The sequence below is a fragment of the Trachemys scripta genome, chromosome 17, assembly GCF_013100865.1.
Source record: "Trachemys scripta elegans isolate TJP31775 chromosome 17, CAS_Tse_1.0, whole genome shotgun sequence".
NCBI lineage: Eukaryota > Metazoa > Chordata > Testudines > Emydidae > Trachemys > Trachemys scripta.
The window spans coordinates 21,724,744-21,741,912 of record NC_048314.1 but is presented as its reverse complement, the minus strand read 5'-3'; the positions used below and the strand labels follow the sequence as shown (position 1 = coordinate 21,741,912).

The 17,169-nt window shown below is 45.3% G+C and overlaps 1 protein-coding gene across 4 annotated transcripts in view; it reads right to left on the bottom strand.

Moving 5' to 3' along the window:
- The window catches only part of DAB2IP (DAB2 interacting protein), a 328,611-nt gene that overhangs the window by 236,119 nt on the left and 75,323 nt on the right, over positions 1–17,169 (bottom strand). For 2 of the 4 annotated variants that reach the window (XM_034793816.1, XM_034793818.1), the window contains exon 1: positions 12,364–12,715. The exons of 1 other annotated variant lie outside the window; for it this stretch is intronic. In XM_034793816.1, coding sequence (XP_034649707.1) covers positions 12,364–12,484 — 121 coding nt within the window. In that variant the 5' untranslated portion in view covers positions 12,485–12,715. Of the gene's footprint in view, positions 1–12,363; positions 12,717–17,169 lie in introns of those variants that run through there. One more of the 4 variants, XM_034793819.1, reaches the window with a different exon arrangement.

Below are 17,169 nucleotides of genomic sequence, written 5' to 3'. Positions count from 1 at the left end.
TCCTGGAGGAGATTAATCCACAATCTAATACACCTCACTGTTAGAAATATTGTCCTGGCATTCACCCTAAATTCAGCCTGATGGTTCCAGAAGCACAAATATTATTTAAATGGAAACACTGGACATTCTCATTTATACACAATTGCCAGATCACAGTTCTCTCCCATCGAATGGCACAAAATAAATAAATGTTAACCTTTGATAAAGATGCAAAAGGAAAAAAAAAATCTCATTTAAAAAACTGTTAGTTCAGTTACCATGGACGGACGCTGCTTAATCATGAAGAATGACTGTTGCTTGTTACTATAGCAACTTGGAAGTTTAAGGAGCATCTTGTAATTTCAGTCCAGACACCGAATTTTACAGCAATCCACCCACTGCTGCCACATTGGGATACTTCAGAACAAGCGCGGGCTTGACCTCTGATGCTAAGAAAAACGCACTCATGTAGAAATACTGTCATAAACCAATGTGTAAGAACATGATGTACATAGGAAACCAGCACTTAGAGCAAACTGGAAAGAAACACAAAGTACTTGGAAAAAAATAAAATGACATTGAAAAAGAACCCTCAGTGTTAATAAGTCTAAACTTTGACCTGTCATCTTCTACTCTGATCGCTGCTCACAAAGTCTACACAGTTCTGTGTAGGACACATTTTTCCAAAATAAATGCTTCCACAGTCATTCAAAAATAATTACCCAACACCAGCGCCAGCAGCCCAGTACTCACAAGCCAGCCTCCATAACAAAGCAGCATATACAGCCTAGCACTCCTGAGTAAGCTTAAAATAGAAGAATGTGCACACGTGTGCAGTGGGAAAAACAACGGTCAGAGCTGGATTCCAGGTTCAAGCTTCCAGTAGGTCGTTCTAGATAAACTTAGTTTTGTATCCAAGGGCTATTTAAAAACATACCTGGCCAGTGTCATTCACCGAGGGCTGTAACTTCCACACTGTGTACATGGCAAGAAAGCTCTTACTTTCCGATGGATGGCCTATCATGGGCTTTGTTCCCTAGGAATGTATGGAGAGGAGGCTTCCAGGCCCTCGTTTGTGCTACACTTGGGATGAACTCACCATTTTAAAAAGCTGGCCTCATTCAGAGTATGATGCTCTTCAAAGGCTCATGAGACAGCTTAATTTAGAACCAGTATTTAGATTGCCAAAACACAATGAAATGAGCAGTCACATTTAAAAAAAAAAAAAAAAAAAAAAAAGAGACAAATGTAAGATTTAAATGAAAAAAAAAAAAAAATCTACCTTTAAGCTTTCCCCTGCAGGTTGGAAAGCCAAGCAACAACCCTGAGACAGCGTCTGAGATCCAGAAAGCAAAAATAACTACAAAGTAAAAGGAAACTGATCAGCCTCGTTTCAGGGTCTCTGTTGAGTCAAGAGTAAATTAAAGGATTACAGAATGTCTTCAGTGCAATAACCTAAGGTGTTGGGAACACAGAGAATGGCTTCCAAGAGCAACACAAATGTAAAAGACAGCTCTGTGTGTAAGCTGTGTTGCCTGCCAGAGCTGTAAGAAGATGAACTTACTCTAATTCATTAAAGATCATTAAAGAGCTGCTGATGCTTCATAGTGCACTCTGTGTAACATTCTTCTGGAAACAATTCTGCTTAGAAAACCCAGACTCTCTGCATGTCTCTATCCCTCCTTCTTTATTAACAAGGGCTTTTAGATAACAGGATCTGTGTTCCCTGGGAGCGACTCTGTTTCTGCCAGTCATTCCCTGCCTGACGTTACCAGACTGTCTTAGCAATACTATTATGTAGAACTGACTGAAGTTACAAGAGATGAACAAAAGGGACAAAAAAAACCACCCACCTCAAACATAGAAGATCGGGGCAGTCTTAGAAAGTGTGCAGCTCAGTGTCGTCCCCCCCCCAATTATTGGGCGCTTCTTGACTCAGAGCAGAGACCTGGTATTGAGGTACGTAACTATCAGGTTTCCTGAACATTTTGGCACGGCACGGATGTTTAACACCATACTGGCTAACCTCCCAAATGTCTGTCCCAGCATGCACTGGGCGCAGCCCAGAGCAGTCATTTCTTGAAATGCTCCTAAGTAGTGTTGCCAACTTTTGCAATTTTACCATGCATCCCACAATATTTGGTGTTTTTCTTAAAGCCTCAACTCCTGGAGTCATGTGATTGGGTGAGAATCTTATTCAAAATAAGAAGCTTCCAGCCCACATGGTTATAGAGTAAATATGAGCCCTACAGAATCAAAAGACAGGACACATCAAAAGGACCCCAAATATATTATTTTTTAATATCTAAAAATTTTTAAGCCAAGCTCATGATTTTTTTGCTGCCTGACACATGATTTTTAAACATTTTGGTGATAGCAGTACTGCCCAAATCCTGATCAGGAATCTCCAGAGGATTTTTCCAGGGTATTTCCCCCCCCTTTCCTTTTAGCTCCTCAAGTCTCACAGGGACTTTTCCTCCATGTCATGGCTGAGTACTGCAGGGGAAGAGAGTTTGGGCCACACAATAGCTAATTATTGACTAATTGCTATGGTTAGATTTCTACAACTGTTACCTTTGTAAGGACCACGCAAAATGGGGCTGCTGCTCTACCAGTGTGTAAGATGGCAGGACTCCTGGGTTGTACACCCAGACCTGGGCTGGGAGTGTGACCTACTGGTGAGAACAGGGGACTGCTGGATTCTATCACCTTCCTCTGCCACTGACCACTTGTGGGACGTTTTGCCATTCATTTAATCTCTTTGGCAGGGTTCACCCACCTGAAAAATGCCAAGTCCTACCTACCTGTTGTCAGACCTAATTAATTAGTGCCTATAAAGTGTTTTGTGATCCTCAGAGGAAAGGTGCTACAGAAGAACAAAGGACTGTTATTTTAAGTGTATTTTGGTTACACATGCAGGTTATTTTGGTCAGGGTTTAATATTTCTTGGCTGCACCACAGACCCTCTTACGGACACATAACCCACACTCAGACTGCCAGAAAAGCAAGGTTTTTTCCACTTCCTCAAGTTTCCAGATTCTTCTGCCAATTCTGCTTCCTTCCAGCACCCAGAGTCTGACCTGCAATCACCTGCTCAGCCCTTCCATGCTATCGCAGACAGCAGCTGATGCCAAATCAAGCTGGCTGCGCGGCCCTGCACAAACCTCTCCTGCAAGCTGAGTATTCCCTGTAGTGTTCCTGTCTCTTTTTTCCTTTCCTCCCTTTTCCCTCCCATCCCCTCTTAACTTTCCATCAAAGCCCCATGCCCTGGAAATCTCAAATCACCAGTTTCACAGCTCTCTCTTTTAAATTTAACATCAGTGTCAACACATCAGGCCCAAAGGGCAGCCAGGAAGGAATAAATGAAGCCCAACAACAGTGAGATCTTGTCAGTTAAGGGAAGGGGGGGGGGGAGAAAGCGAAATAAAGAGAGCTGAGGAGTTCACTCAGCCTGTCAAAGGCAAGTAAAACGACTGGCCCTAAAAAACCCAACACCCCGCAGCCTGACGACATCGCAGAGTTTCATATTGGGCACAGCTTCTTCGGGTACTGGATACTGTAGGTGGCCGTGTGGTTCTCTGGTTACCATTCTTCACCTGGACAGTCAGGAGTTCCCGTCCCAGGGGATGCAGACACCGCTGCTCGGGGTGGTGGGTAGGGTGACCAGATGTCCCGATTTTATAGGGATAACCCTGATTTGGGGGTCTTTTTCTTATATAGGCACCTATTACCCCCCACCTCCTGTCCCGATTTTTCACATTTGCTGTCTGGTCACCCTAGTGGTGAGAGGGAGATGCTACAGTTGTCTCCTTAGTAACAGGGGTTATCTCATGCATATATCAGAGAAGTCACAACTCTCTCATGACTCCTTCTTGGTATCCACAATAACTGCAGCTTTTGAGTTTGCTAGCCACCAGGCCAAAAGGCTGGCTTCACCCATCCAAGTCAGCAGGAATCTACAGCCACAGGGAAGAACACATGGGCTGATTTTTAACGTTTCTGCATCACTGACGTCGCTCTGAAGGGCTTACTGCAAATCAGCAGCAGGTGCCTCAAAGCTGCGTGCAAGACCCTAGAACTGGAGAGGGACGGAGGCTGCAGGTCAGGCTGAGGAACAGCAGCAGAGTTACATAAGGGAAGCTCAAGCAATACCCACCCTCTGCACAGTTCTAGCTAGCCTTTGCTTTCAAGGACACTAGATTCATTCTGAATTTTTGTTCATTAGACATCTATTGAGATTTCTATGCCCATTGTTTTCGTGTTAAAAGCAATCCATGAGAAAAAAAATGCCACTGTCATATGCTGCTTCCTAAGCTATTCACTCGTGCTGATTTTTTATTGGACACTTAAGTATTGAACAAATATCGCAGAGCCTCAGCAAGAACACATCTAAAAATACCTGGGCTGCCAGCGGACATTTCCTGCAAACAGCAGAGCTTGAAAACTTTTTCAGACCTTTTGTATGGGCAGCTGTCAACCACACTTAACAAGTCCAAAGGAAACACCACCAGAGAAAGGGTTTGGCTGGAAAATGCCACAAGGCAGATTTGAAAAACAAAGCAAAGATTACTCACACGAATTATTAAAATGTGCTGATGAGGAAGTTCTCCTTTTCCTGATATTTAAGGACACTACTTTGGGAAAAAACATTTAAAACCATAAATCTAGATTCCCCGCCCCAAGCACAAGCCGTGCTTAGTCGATGTTTTTTTAAAAAGTTGAACAAAGGTTCAGAGGTGCAGGATTGGCCTCTTAGTGAAAGACAGCGAGAGGGAGAATAGTCAGTGGCTGTCACGATTACTAGCCTTTACTCCCCGCTATGCCACTACCTCACCCACGGAGCAAATCATTTAAAGGGCCACCAACAACTCGAATTCTACTCAATTACAACAAAAGAGAAGTTAAAAGTAATTTCAGGCCCTGCAGCTCTCCCTGCATCCCCCTGAGGATAATCTGTAGTTTCACAATCATCAACGGATGACTGGTGAATGCAGCCCCCCATAGAGTTGTGGGTCACTGCTAGGAGCCCCCCTCACTTTAATATGGGGATGTGGCCCATGGAGGCCTCAGCTCCCAGTATACCATACTCCATCCTGGCTTGGTTTTCTGCTCAGACCAAGATAGAGCATTTTATGCGGGGCCCTGCAGCTGCTGAAGGCTGTATCTTTACAGTCCAGATGGAGCAGGTTGCAGCCATCCTCATTTTACTATTATTTGTAATTTTTTGCAAGTCTGTCCAGCTCTCAGCATTCTGGGGTTTTGCTGATCTACCTCCTGCCGGGAACCACCAAAAGTCCTGCAGGAAGGAGACGATCTGCTTAGTGCTGCTTTGAAGTGTAAAAATAATCCAGGCAGAGTGTCGAGCAGCAGTACCTCGTCATACCCACTCTGTCTCTAGACCTGGCTTCCCACGGCACAGGCTGTGCCACTTTGTAAGAGTGAGTCATGGGTAGAGGAAGATGTGCCGGAACGGAGAGATCACTTCTTGTCTTCTCAAATGTAGTAGAATAGGACTCAGAGAACAATGGTGAAACAGGAACTGAGGGTGGTAAAACGTTTCCAGGTCTCACCTGCCTCAACAAACCAGCTAAACCTGGGGGCACCTTTCAGTTTGCAAGGGCCACACTGGGTCTTTCCAGCTCCTACACATTGCTGTAGAATTAACTTCTTTGGATAACAAAAGTATTCTTTAGCAATCCAAAGCACCTAAACGTATGCTCTGTGCTTAGCAGAGAGACTTGGTCCCTGCCCTAAGGAGCTTGTGCTCTAAAATACGGGCTGCAACCCAAAGAGTAAGGGTGACACACACCAGAGGGGGAAAGGACTAAAGTAACAATCACACGGCAGCTCTCTATAGGCCAGCGTACCATTAAGGGTTGTGATAGCTATTTTATAGCCTAGCACGATAAGGACTACACATGATTTACTGATCCTGGGCCCCACAGCAGGCGTGAGCTTTCAGGAGGGATCTGAATGGCAACAAAAATGATTAGGGGTCTGGAGCACATGACTTATGAGGAGAGGCTGAGAGAACTGGGATTGTTTAGTCTCCAGAAGAGAAGAATGAGGGGGGATTTGATAGCAGCCTTCAACTACCTGAAGGGGGTTCCAAAGAGGATGGAGCTCGGCTGTTCTCAGTGGTGGCAGATGACAGAACAAGGAGCAATGGTCTCAAGTTGCAGTGGGGGAGGTCCAGGTTGGATATCAGGAAAAACTATTTCACTAGGAGGGTGGTGAAACACTGGAATGCGTTACCTAGGGAGGTGGTGGAGTCTCCTTCCTTGGAGGTTTTTAAGGCCCGGCTTGACAAAGCCCTGGCTGGGATGATTTAGCTGGGAATTGGTCCTGCTTTGAGCAGGGGGTTGGACTAGATGACCTCTTGAGGTCCCTTCCAACTCTGATATTCTATGATGCTATGATTCTATGATTCTGAATGGAGGAATAGGCTGTGGCTCAACAACAAGAGTCAGGAGGGAGTTGTGAGTGTGGGGGCAATAGGACAGAAGGTGCATACGCTGAACACACCTAACTCTTTTCATCCCTGGATCTCAAAGCTCTTTGTCATAATCAGTTAACATATGGAAGGTCCCTCTGAAATAGGCCACTTCTGACCTGACTTTACACAGCAGAAAGGCTAGGTTCAGACACTTACCAGGCATTCTGACACCGAGGCCCTTGTGTGAACCACTAAACGTTACTTCCCCCTCTGTAATGCTACAAATTAGAGCATGTGAGAATCATGGCACAAAACAGATGCTTTTCAAGTTGATCACAAACTCCTGCTGTTCGGGTGAACTAATCAAATCATACCCATGAAGTGCTCCAAGTATTCTTAGAATCTTAGATTGAGTGGTAACGGGGCATTGCAAATGGGTTTAGCTAGGAATAACCAGAAGAAATTAAACAGGGAAAATTTGGGTCAAATATCAAAACTTCTTAACAGTGAGATCTCCTAGGCTGCAGCAGAATTTCCTACAAAATATTGTGGAAGTTCCACCCTTTGGGACATATAATTAGGGTTGCCAACTTTGGTTGGACAAATTCCTGGAGATTTCATCACATGACAATCTTTAATTCCTGGAGACTTCAGGATAATCCTGGAGAGTTGGCAACCCTGCATGTAATATTAAACCAAAGCACTAGAAAATTCAATTGTAAGGAGCAATCCTGTACTGGCTGGTGGAGACGGCATAGATAACTTTAACCTCTATGATATGCTAGTGATCATACAGCAGCTAACCCCTTGGGTTGCTTAGGCTTTTCCCTTTAGGGTTCTGTTTGAAGCTATTTACAGATTATTCTTACCAGACTCCAAACTGTGGGTCCTTCAGGGGAAGGGCACTTTGAGGCTTTGAATTCTGGCCCTTTTCATGAGATTACAGTGATACTTATTTGAACAGCCTGTGCTAAGACAGAAAGCAGGGAAGCTGGCCTTAGCTTCCAAGATCTCACTGTTTCGTATGCCCAAGTACAGGTCTTTGTTGAAGATCAGACGGTCGTCTCTTCACAGCAGTCTTCAAAGGAAAAGGGGAAAAAAGGCCTATTTAATGAAAGTCTTTTTGTGAAGCAGCCTGAAAAGCATTTGTGATAAATATATAGCAGACAAAAGACATCTAGACCAAGCAGCTGACACAAGCAGAAGCATCAGGAACACCAACCTCTCAAAAGAAAGGTTATACTAACAGCGTTCTGAAACTCCCGGCGCTTTGGCACTAACTGGTCATCTGCCGAAACAGCAGCAGGAAACAAAACAAACACCACAATGGACTCACGTGAAGGACCTACGGCAATCCAGAGAGAGGCGAGAACACCGCCAAGTCTTCAGTGCCCACAGCCAGCTTGCAATTGTCAAGGCACTCAGGGATGGGATGGGAGAGGTCTGATGAAATAAGAACTTGATGTCTGGGAGCTCCCACCAATGCCAGCCCACTTTTAAACCTTTTATCACATGGTGGCAACTGGGTCACAAAGTTAGGCTCTCATTTTAGAAGGCAGGGTTTAAAGTTCTGCTGCAGGAAGCCACAGTGACAAGGGGGCAGTTTGCAAAGAGAAGAGAAGGGCAGCAGAAGGTAAAAGTGATGGAGATCCAGAATCCAGTTCATATTAAGTTCACTGGGGAAAACAACATAAGAGGTGAAGCAGAGGGAACAACTAGCAGGGGTTACAGAACTGCCTAAGAAGGTCTGAGGAGACGATGCCGTTGGATGATAAAGTCAGGGGATGTTTTCAGAAAGGATCAACTAGGAGTAACAGAATGAAATTAAGCAAAGGGAAATTTGCTGGTATATCTTACCACAGAGAAGGCTTTACACTGCACTCATGTGAGGTATATACAGTCCCACTGTTGTTCTCCCCCATCCATCTACGGCAGTGCGTCTCAAACTTTTTTTTAACTGGCGACCCCTTTCACATCGCAAGCCTCTGAGTGTGACCCCCCCTATTAAATTAAACACCCTTTTAAATATATTTAACACCATTATAAATGCTGGAGACAAAGCGGGGTTTGAGGTGGAGGCTGACAGCTCGCGATCCCTCCCCCCCGCCAATATGTAATGATCTTGCGACTGACTCCCAGTTTGAGAACCCCTGATCTACAGAGGCAACAGTACTGCATTTTTGTTTCTGTTTTAAATCTCTGAATATTTTGGTACATCAGAAAACATTTCTTTAAGGCCATCTTCTAGTTTGAGTAGGTTCTTTCTTCCCATTTGTGACCTCTGCTATCAGGAGGCAGGAATGAGAGAGGGAGTCCTCTAGAATTTAGAGCTACCAAGAATCACCTGTTGTCAAACTGGCTGTCACCTCCCATTGCTCTTGATGCAATTGCGCTCAGTTACGGTGACCTCTTTCAAAATGGCCACTACCTCCCACTATTTCCAGTGAGAATGTAAGTAGCCTGAGGCCTTGGTCCCACTGAGAACAATGGGAGATGGAAGTTATTATGAAAGAGGGCAGGTCTACATGGAACTGTTTGTTCTAGATTCTGGAACATTATTTATCAGCCCCCGCTGAAGAAACTCTCAGTTATGTAAAAGAAGGGGAAAAATTATTCTGAACCCTAAAAATATGTCTTTAAATATAGCCTGTACACAAGATTTCAGTGAGTTTTAACAATAATGGAAATGTGAAATACCTGTGTTATTCGGTTATTAAAGATCATTTAGGATAAAAAAAATACTCCAATCCAGATGAAAATTTCTTCAAGGGACCAGTTTTTTTTTTAAATGAATTTTAACCCACAAAATAATTAACTGCTTATAAATTCTCCAAAAATAAATAAATAAATGTTGTACTCAATGAATAACTGCTGTAATTTCGGGGAGGACACATTGTATTCTTCATGCATAATGAAGTGGTTGAATCGCTGCATTAAATGTAAAACAACTCAGCCTCAACTCTGGAACCACGAGCAGTGCTTCCACAATGAAGTTACTATGGGAAGACAGGCTTCAGAAGTTCAGCTCCATGGCGGGCTGGACTCCACATATGGCTGGCAGGCAGGCAGCAGCCATGCCCCAGGGCCCAGCGGTGCGGCTCATCAGGAAGGAAGGCAGAGGGAGAGGCATAAAGGGCTGGCGTTACAGGGAGAGCTAGTGGGGGGAAGTGGGAAACAAATACAAACTTTTCTTCATTTCAAGAGACCCGTTGCTCTGAAGTGCATGGGTGGAAGGCGGTCCTGCTCCCACACGCTCATTACAGCTTTTTAGAAATAAGAAGCTAACTGGCAGCAGGTGGCAGCACCTATGCCCGCCCAGCACCAGCACCAGGAGTGGAGCAAAGTGGACAACGGTGTGTGTCTCAGGCTGGAAAGGCGGGAATCTGGTACCAGCAGAGAACTCCCCTTCCTGGGGAACATGTAACAGCTGGCTGATCCCCACTGTTTCCTGTCCAAACGCAAAACCAACCCCTGCCCCACCAAAGGACTCCCCGGATGCACCCTGAAATCCCCGGTGCATGTGCCACTGCTGACCCAGCTACTTGCTACAGCCACGATGCCTCTAAGGCATCTAGAGAGACAACAAAAGTCTGTGGGCGATGCAGATGGTAAAGCACAAGCTTTCTGCACAGCACACACGCCAAAGCTGACTGTGCAGCCTACTGGAGCTAGCTCCTTCTCGTACTGGGATGACAGTGCTAATAAACCTATGACAACCTACCACCCCTGAGGATACCTTCCACCAGGGGTGACTCGCTGCAGCACGAGATACTCAGCATCACTGCAGCTCAGTGCGAGGGAAGGTGAAACTTGCTCTCCCCAGCTGCCTTTATACGTTATTGAACTCTGTAAAGTTCAAGCACAGTTTGTACGACAGCTGCTATAGAAAACCACATTGTCACCCACCCATTGTCTTCCTTCAGAGACCTGTGGGAATTTGGGTGGCCCAGACCACTGAGAGCCAGCACAATTTGACTACAACCCTGAACCTTATAAAATGAGAAATCAAAGGAACTGATGAACCATCTATTGAAAATCTTATGGTGCAGCTGCATCTATTCATACCAGCTAATGGCGAGCATCTGAACCCTCAGCACCTCATCCTAATTTTTATGTCCGGCAAAGCTAGCCTGGAACTCCCCCCTTCATGAAGTTGCCTGTTTATCATCATAAAGTCCACCAAATAGGCCAGAAATCTCAAGAAAGCAGTCTGTCCCATGGCATTCTAGTACTTCTGTTACCCATCCCAGACCAGTGTATAGGACATTGGACTGGGAGAGTCCCAGGTTCTGAGTTCTAGTCTCCACTCCGGCACTGACTTAGTGTGTGTGACATGGGACTTGTCACTGCACCTCTCTGTGCCATGGTTTCTGCGTGTGGTGAGGAGAATTCTTACTCACCTTTGAAACGTGCTCTGAGAGCTACAGATGAGCAGTGCTATAGAAAAGAGCTAACCCTGTCCCATCCGAAGCTATCATCCCACTTCAACCCAATCTGTTTACAAGTCCCCAGTAAATAGTTCAGTCTGGCTCCAACACTTGCGATGGTGGTAAGTCCATACTGGGATTAGTTACAGCAATGAACACGTCTCATTTGTCACAGCAGCTCAAGTGACAGGAAAACATTTTGGTTGTGAATGAGACACAAATAAAGGGGAAGAAGGAACTGCCACATGCCGGTGAGTGTGCAAACAAACACTCTTCCCTGCCAGGCAAAACAGAAACACAGTGGAAAGAGAAATACACTGTCTGCTTATCGGAAAAGCTGAAACTCAGGGACTGATTTAGCTTCCTTAATATTTCCCAAGTGATTATTCAAAACACTGAAATGAGCCTCCCTACAGAGCATAGTGTGTAGTCAGTGAAGAAAGACAACATTGCAAACTAGCTAGAGCTTTTGGGGCCAGATTCTGCTCTCAGGTATGCAGGTGTAAATCTGGGCTAATGCCAATGAAGCCAGGATTGGTTTGGATTCATACCAGTGTCCTAGAGAGCAGGATCTGTCCCTAGGAGGCTGGCTTCTGACATATCCTCTTACTCACACAACAAAAATTACCCTTCTTTTTAAGAAATGGCGTTGGGAAGGCAGCCACACAACCCTCCTCCCCCATTTTACGGAAAGATATTTCAACTGCAAAATGACCAAGACACTAAAACAGAACAGGGTCACTTCTCCGAGTGCTTTAACTTTCAGCATGAGCAGCAATAAACATTTGTTTCACCTCACGAGAGAAAAGCCAGAGCAGCTTATTTTTAAAAAATGTAACTGGGTCAGTAGCTGCCTGGAGTGGAATGAATGGACGGCATGAATGAGTACGTCCAAAAGAAACATCGCTCCACGGTCCCCGCTCCTGCTGCACAGGACAAATGCATTCTGTTACAGTGTGATTTTATGAACACACAAGCCTCACTGCCTTTCACTAGCGGCTTGGAAGCACAACCCCTTATATCCAGTTACAATTTTTTAGACCCTCCAGGGGCCCAGCTGATGAAGAGCTGCAAATTATAACAGTCCTTTGGACTTCGATAGCATCTTTCATTTAAGGATATCGAAGTGCTTTACAAACATCAATTAGGCCTCAAAACATCCTAGTGTGCTTGGAAAGTACTCTTGCCCTCATTTTAAAGGTAAGGAAACTGAGGACAAGAGTCAAAGGGACTTGCCTGATGGAAGTCACACAGCATTTTAACATAAAAGTAGGGAGTAGAACTCAAGTGTCCTGACTCCCAGATCCATACCACCTCTAAACAATGCTCTCCCCCTTACCTGAGCACAGCATTGATCAATCAACAGATTCTTTCTAAAGTTCACTATAAACTCTGCAGCGCACAGGTACACTAAGGAGCATTTACACTGGTCTTTATCATCTATAGTAATAGACTTGCCTGTTAAGCAATACAACATAGGTCTTTGCACTTTCAATTAAATGGAATTTTGGTTGCAATTACCCCTGCTAAGTGGCCTGTTCCGGCTCCGGGATCTGCTTCGCTGTCTCTGAAGTCGCGACCTCCGGAGCAGTCGATAGTAGTAAGATGGTCTCCCAGAACTTTTCCTGCTGTTCACTGACATTTTTGTATCTATTTCACACAGACGCACGCACTCTCACTCCCCCCTCCCGTCAAAGCAGCAACACTTCCAGCGTCTAATTAACAGGAGGCCAGATCTATAGAGTAGAAGGGGGGAGAAAAAGAAAAGGAGCTCTTCAAGTTTGACATTTAAAATTAAAAAAACCCCAACCCCAGCACGGAGCACATGTCTGAGCAGAGGCAGAACTCTCAGCAGGCAAGATACACTGTGCTAACAATTCCGGTCCCCAAAAAGATAAGCCTGTTGGAGTTGGAATAGGAAGCCAGAGTTGGCCTGGGCTCTTGAAATATGAAGAAAAGGCTGGAAGAAATCCTGGACTGGATCGTCTTCACTGGACAGCAACATCTGACTGAACCACCCTGGAAAAAGCAGAGCTTCCTGCTAGGGGATGGCTGCACAGCCCAGAGTGCTAATCAAGCTTGTACCTGCCTCTGGCCACTACATCTTTCTGAGGGTGAAGCTTCGGCCAGCAGGATCTGCAACAGAAGGTTCCTAGGGCTTTATGAAAGAGGAGATTGGGGAAGGGTGTAATGAGTTCCTTGCCATGGGACACATGTTAATCATCATGGAGTGAAAGCCCCAGAAAACAAAGTGAAACTCGAGAGGGGATCACTTTAATTAGAATTCGAGCGAGCAGAGCACCGGACTCCCCGGGAGGCCCTTTTCCTTTCAACATTTAAACTAAATTATAGCATGTCCCATGAGTTAAAGGAAGAGCTCTAGTTACCATTCAGGTTCCGGCAGCACATGGGATTCTGCCTCTGGCTCATATAGCTCAAAAATTACATTTGAATGGGCAGAATTAACACTGTAAACCAAAGCGAGGGGGGGCGGGGGAGGCCAACTGGATGGTGTCCCAAGTCTCCAGTTTAAAAAGCTCAGCTAAGAGGTGTGTTATTCAGAACCCCTCATCCTGGCACCCAGAGAAGCCCCTGCAGCTGCAGGCCTGGAAATACTCTGAGAGGAGAGTGGCAGGGAGGATTTAAGGATGGAATCGCTGGAGGCCAAGGAATTCATACACTAGCCCTTTCTTCTATGGAAACCTGCATTTGCACTCCAAGCTCCTGGAAAAGCCGGAAAATCTGACTGCGGGACCGGCTACTGGCTAGTGACGTTTGCAGAGGGCCTGCCTGTGCTGTGGCTGGTTTTGCTTAAGTTAACCAGTCTCTTGCACCAAATGTACCTATTGCCAATGTCAGCGAGGAGATCAGGGAGCAAAAAGGTAGGGGGACAAAGCCACCTTGGCCAGGAGTTGGCCATCTCTGGGAAAGTGTGGAAGCTTGCCCTACTTGTGCCATACCTGTTCTGGTCATAGGCAGCAGCTGCCACTCTGCAGCGCTCTTGATTCACCACCTTTCGCTAGCACTACATTCCCTTAAAGAAAACAAAAAATCTTTAATTCCACCCCAGATGGTCTCAGCCACCACCACCTGCCCACCTACTTCCAACATTTGCAAAACTTCCTTGATTAGGCTGGGCATTAGGATTTTACATAGGTTACATCCATCTTATCTAAATACCAAGCAGTGGAGACATATTTTATTCTCTGTTTAGAAAGGCCCTTCAGTCGAGTCCCTGACAAACAGCACAGCTTAGTCTTTGCTGAAGTCCAGGCCTGGTTTTGAGGCCATACCTAAGGAATTCTACACTAACTTTTAGACTGGTGCTGGAATGAACCAATCAACCTGGCAATGACAAGTTTAGGTCAAGTAGGCAAGATCACAGCTGGACAACAGATGACTCTAATCTCTCCCCCCTCTGCAAGATGCAATAACAGAGCAACATTCCACTGCCTGGCTTCCACCCAGTTGCACCATCGCTGACCAAATTCACACAGCCGATCAGGAAAAAAAGAAAAAGGCTACAATTACTTTATTTCTACCCATCTCATGTTACCCGGGAGTGAAACGGTTTGTTTTTACCCATCTGAATGGCAAACAAACTATTAAAACATTTTCCAGAAGAACTTTGACTCCTCTTGGACAGGTTTGTGTTTTCAATTTAAAGGAGAGATCGGTACATATTTAATTTAGCAATGGGGAAATCTCAAACTATTTGCAGGCTCAGTTTGTTGATTCGGTTCAGAGCAGCAGCTGAATGTTCAGGTCTCTAGATGGTGAGCAGGAAGCTTCATAAGAGACCCTCCAGTAGGATTAGTGGGACCTAGGTTTTGGTCAAGCTAAAAATGCCACGAGAACAGCCTCTCTCATATCTCATTTATGCCTCTGGCATCCCCCAAAATCAGAAGGCATAGATGGAAATGAACATTTAAAGTGAGAAAGTATTTTAAAAAGTTTACCCAAATTCAGAGGGTCCAAAAGGGTAAGGTTCAGCAACTTTGTTCTTGTTTAACCAGAACCAGCTGACACATCTTTGATCCACCTGGGATAGAGTGAAGGAGAGATACTTGGTGATCTTGCTAACCTCTATGAACAGGTGGAAGTGATCAGGTGGTGTGTGTTGATGGTTCTGCATCCATTCATGTGCACTTAAGCATCTGTTCTGTATTTATTTTTTCCCCATCTCTTCCCCCCACCCCCAGTACCTACTGTGATGTTCATGCAGGTGACCATAAAACAGGAAGAGTTAATAAGGGGCTATAAACTATCCTGACAAGAGAAGGGAGTCTCATAATAAGAGCATAAATAGCCTGGGAGTTTTATTAAAGTTTAGCCAGCCTGCCTCTCTGTCTGTCTCACTCACTTCAATAAAGGTTTTGAAGGCATTAAGTACAGATGGCTACAGAGCAGCAGGTAAAATGAATGACCCAGCTGGGAGGAAACAGACTGGTTTGGACATTTCCAATTATTCCAGAGCTATTTCTTTTCCCCCCTTTTGAAAGCCGTGTCCTGACACAAGCGCTCGTTTGTGTGAAGGAATCTAGTGCTTGCAAAAGCAGCCAGATAACAGCCTGGAAAAAAAATTTTTTTTACTTATCCCAAAATAGCATAGGTAGTGGGAATGCAAGCTTTCTGCCCAGAGCTCTGCCAAGGTGCCTCAACCAGACCTGAAGGGACCACCTCCAGGAGAGACGAGCTCAAGCTCCTTATGGGGGGACAACTGGGGCCAAATATGGTGCTGATTTTTGTGATAGGGAGACCTGTCCACTGGGCTGAGATCCAACTCATGGCACAGAGACCACTGAACTGCCACCAAACGGTAGCATCCTGCTATCACATACAACTCTGGACTGGATTTACACTGATGAAATTTAGAGCAGAATTTGGCCATCCGTATTTGCCTAGGCCTCAGCAGTGTATGAGATTTGCCATTCAGACCGGTTGTATTTTCTGTACAGCTTTAAAAATCAAGATTTATTTCACTCCTATGCAAAAAACTTACAGGATCTGCAGAAATGTTGGTTTGGCACCAAAGTCAGTTCTGTGATGGAAGCAGAGAGGCACAAAGATTGGTTTGTTTGCTCTGAGAGCAAGAGCAGCATGCAGTTGCCTGAGGGTTCTACCAGTACAGAGAGACTTATGTCCATGGCAGCTGGCAGACACCCATCTCCAGTGGCTGTAGTTTTGTTTTATCATTCGCCTACTCATTTATGCCTGGAAAATAATCACTGTTCTCCAGAATCTATTCTCCCCAGACAGCCTCAGCAGTTAGCCTTCTTGCTTTCCCACAGGGCTTCAGGGGAGAACCATCATCCTTCTCAACTGTCTTTGTTTCTATGGAAAGGCACTCTCCTCCTCCATTCTGCATGCCGGGCCACTGTGCCTCAACCATGATTGGAGGGATCCTTATAGGCAAGGATACGAGAGTACTTCAGATTTCATGCCCAGTCAGTTCTTAGACTCCCTATAAAAAGGAAATTAGTACTAACTGTGGTGAAGTCTATTTTTTATGTTTACACCTGTCCACCAGGAACTGAACTGAGACCCACAAATAATTTTTCCTTGGACAGTACAGAGTTGCGAGATCGAGATAAGTTTCAGTGATGTTACAATCCATGTGGAACCAATGATCTAGAGGCCAAGGCTCATTAAAACATAGATACACTGCCTACCTCAGCCTCAGCATCTTGTGCTATTACACTGCCGCAGTAGCATTAATCATGCTTTCATGGACCAAAAAAACAGGGGTGAGGGAGGCAATTAGAAGAAGCCTCCTGCCCAGTATCCCTGCCCTTCAGTTCCCCCGTCCAGGGCAGGAGAAGGATCCATGACGCAGTTCTCCACAGCTGCCTGCCCAGCTCTTGCTGTCAGAACCCTGCATGGATATGTTTGTATCCTCATCCATGCTGTTATCCACAGAAATGGACCACGGATACAAAGCGGATACCCGCGCATTTGCAGGGCTCTACTTATCCTGCTCTGCCTCACCAGCATGCACAAAGACTTCGGAGTCCCTTTCTCGGAGATCAGGGATAGGGTCGGCTAGCTGCCACTCCTCTAGGGCCGATTCCCACAGCCTTCTGATTGGGTGGTCTTTTCTTTCGTCCTCCCACTGCCCCAGTTTAAAAAACACAAAAGGATGGGGAAGGCCAGACATCATGAAGCCCGTGATTCTTTGGCAGAACCATCATGTTTGGGGGGGATGGGAGTGTCAAAGGCTCTCCAACTGTCGTCTCTTTGTAGTCTTTTCCTTATGGGTGAGAAAAGAACCCAGGAGGTTACATATAAAAATCAAAGCAACTGTTTTTCCGGTGTAATCAACAGATC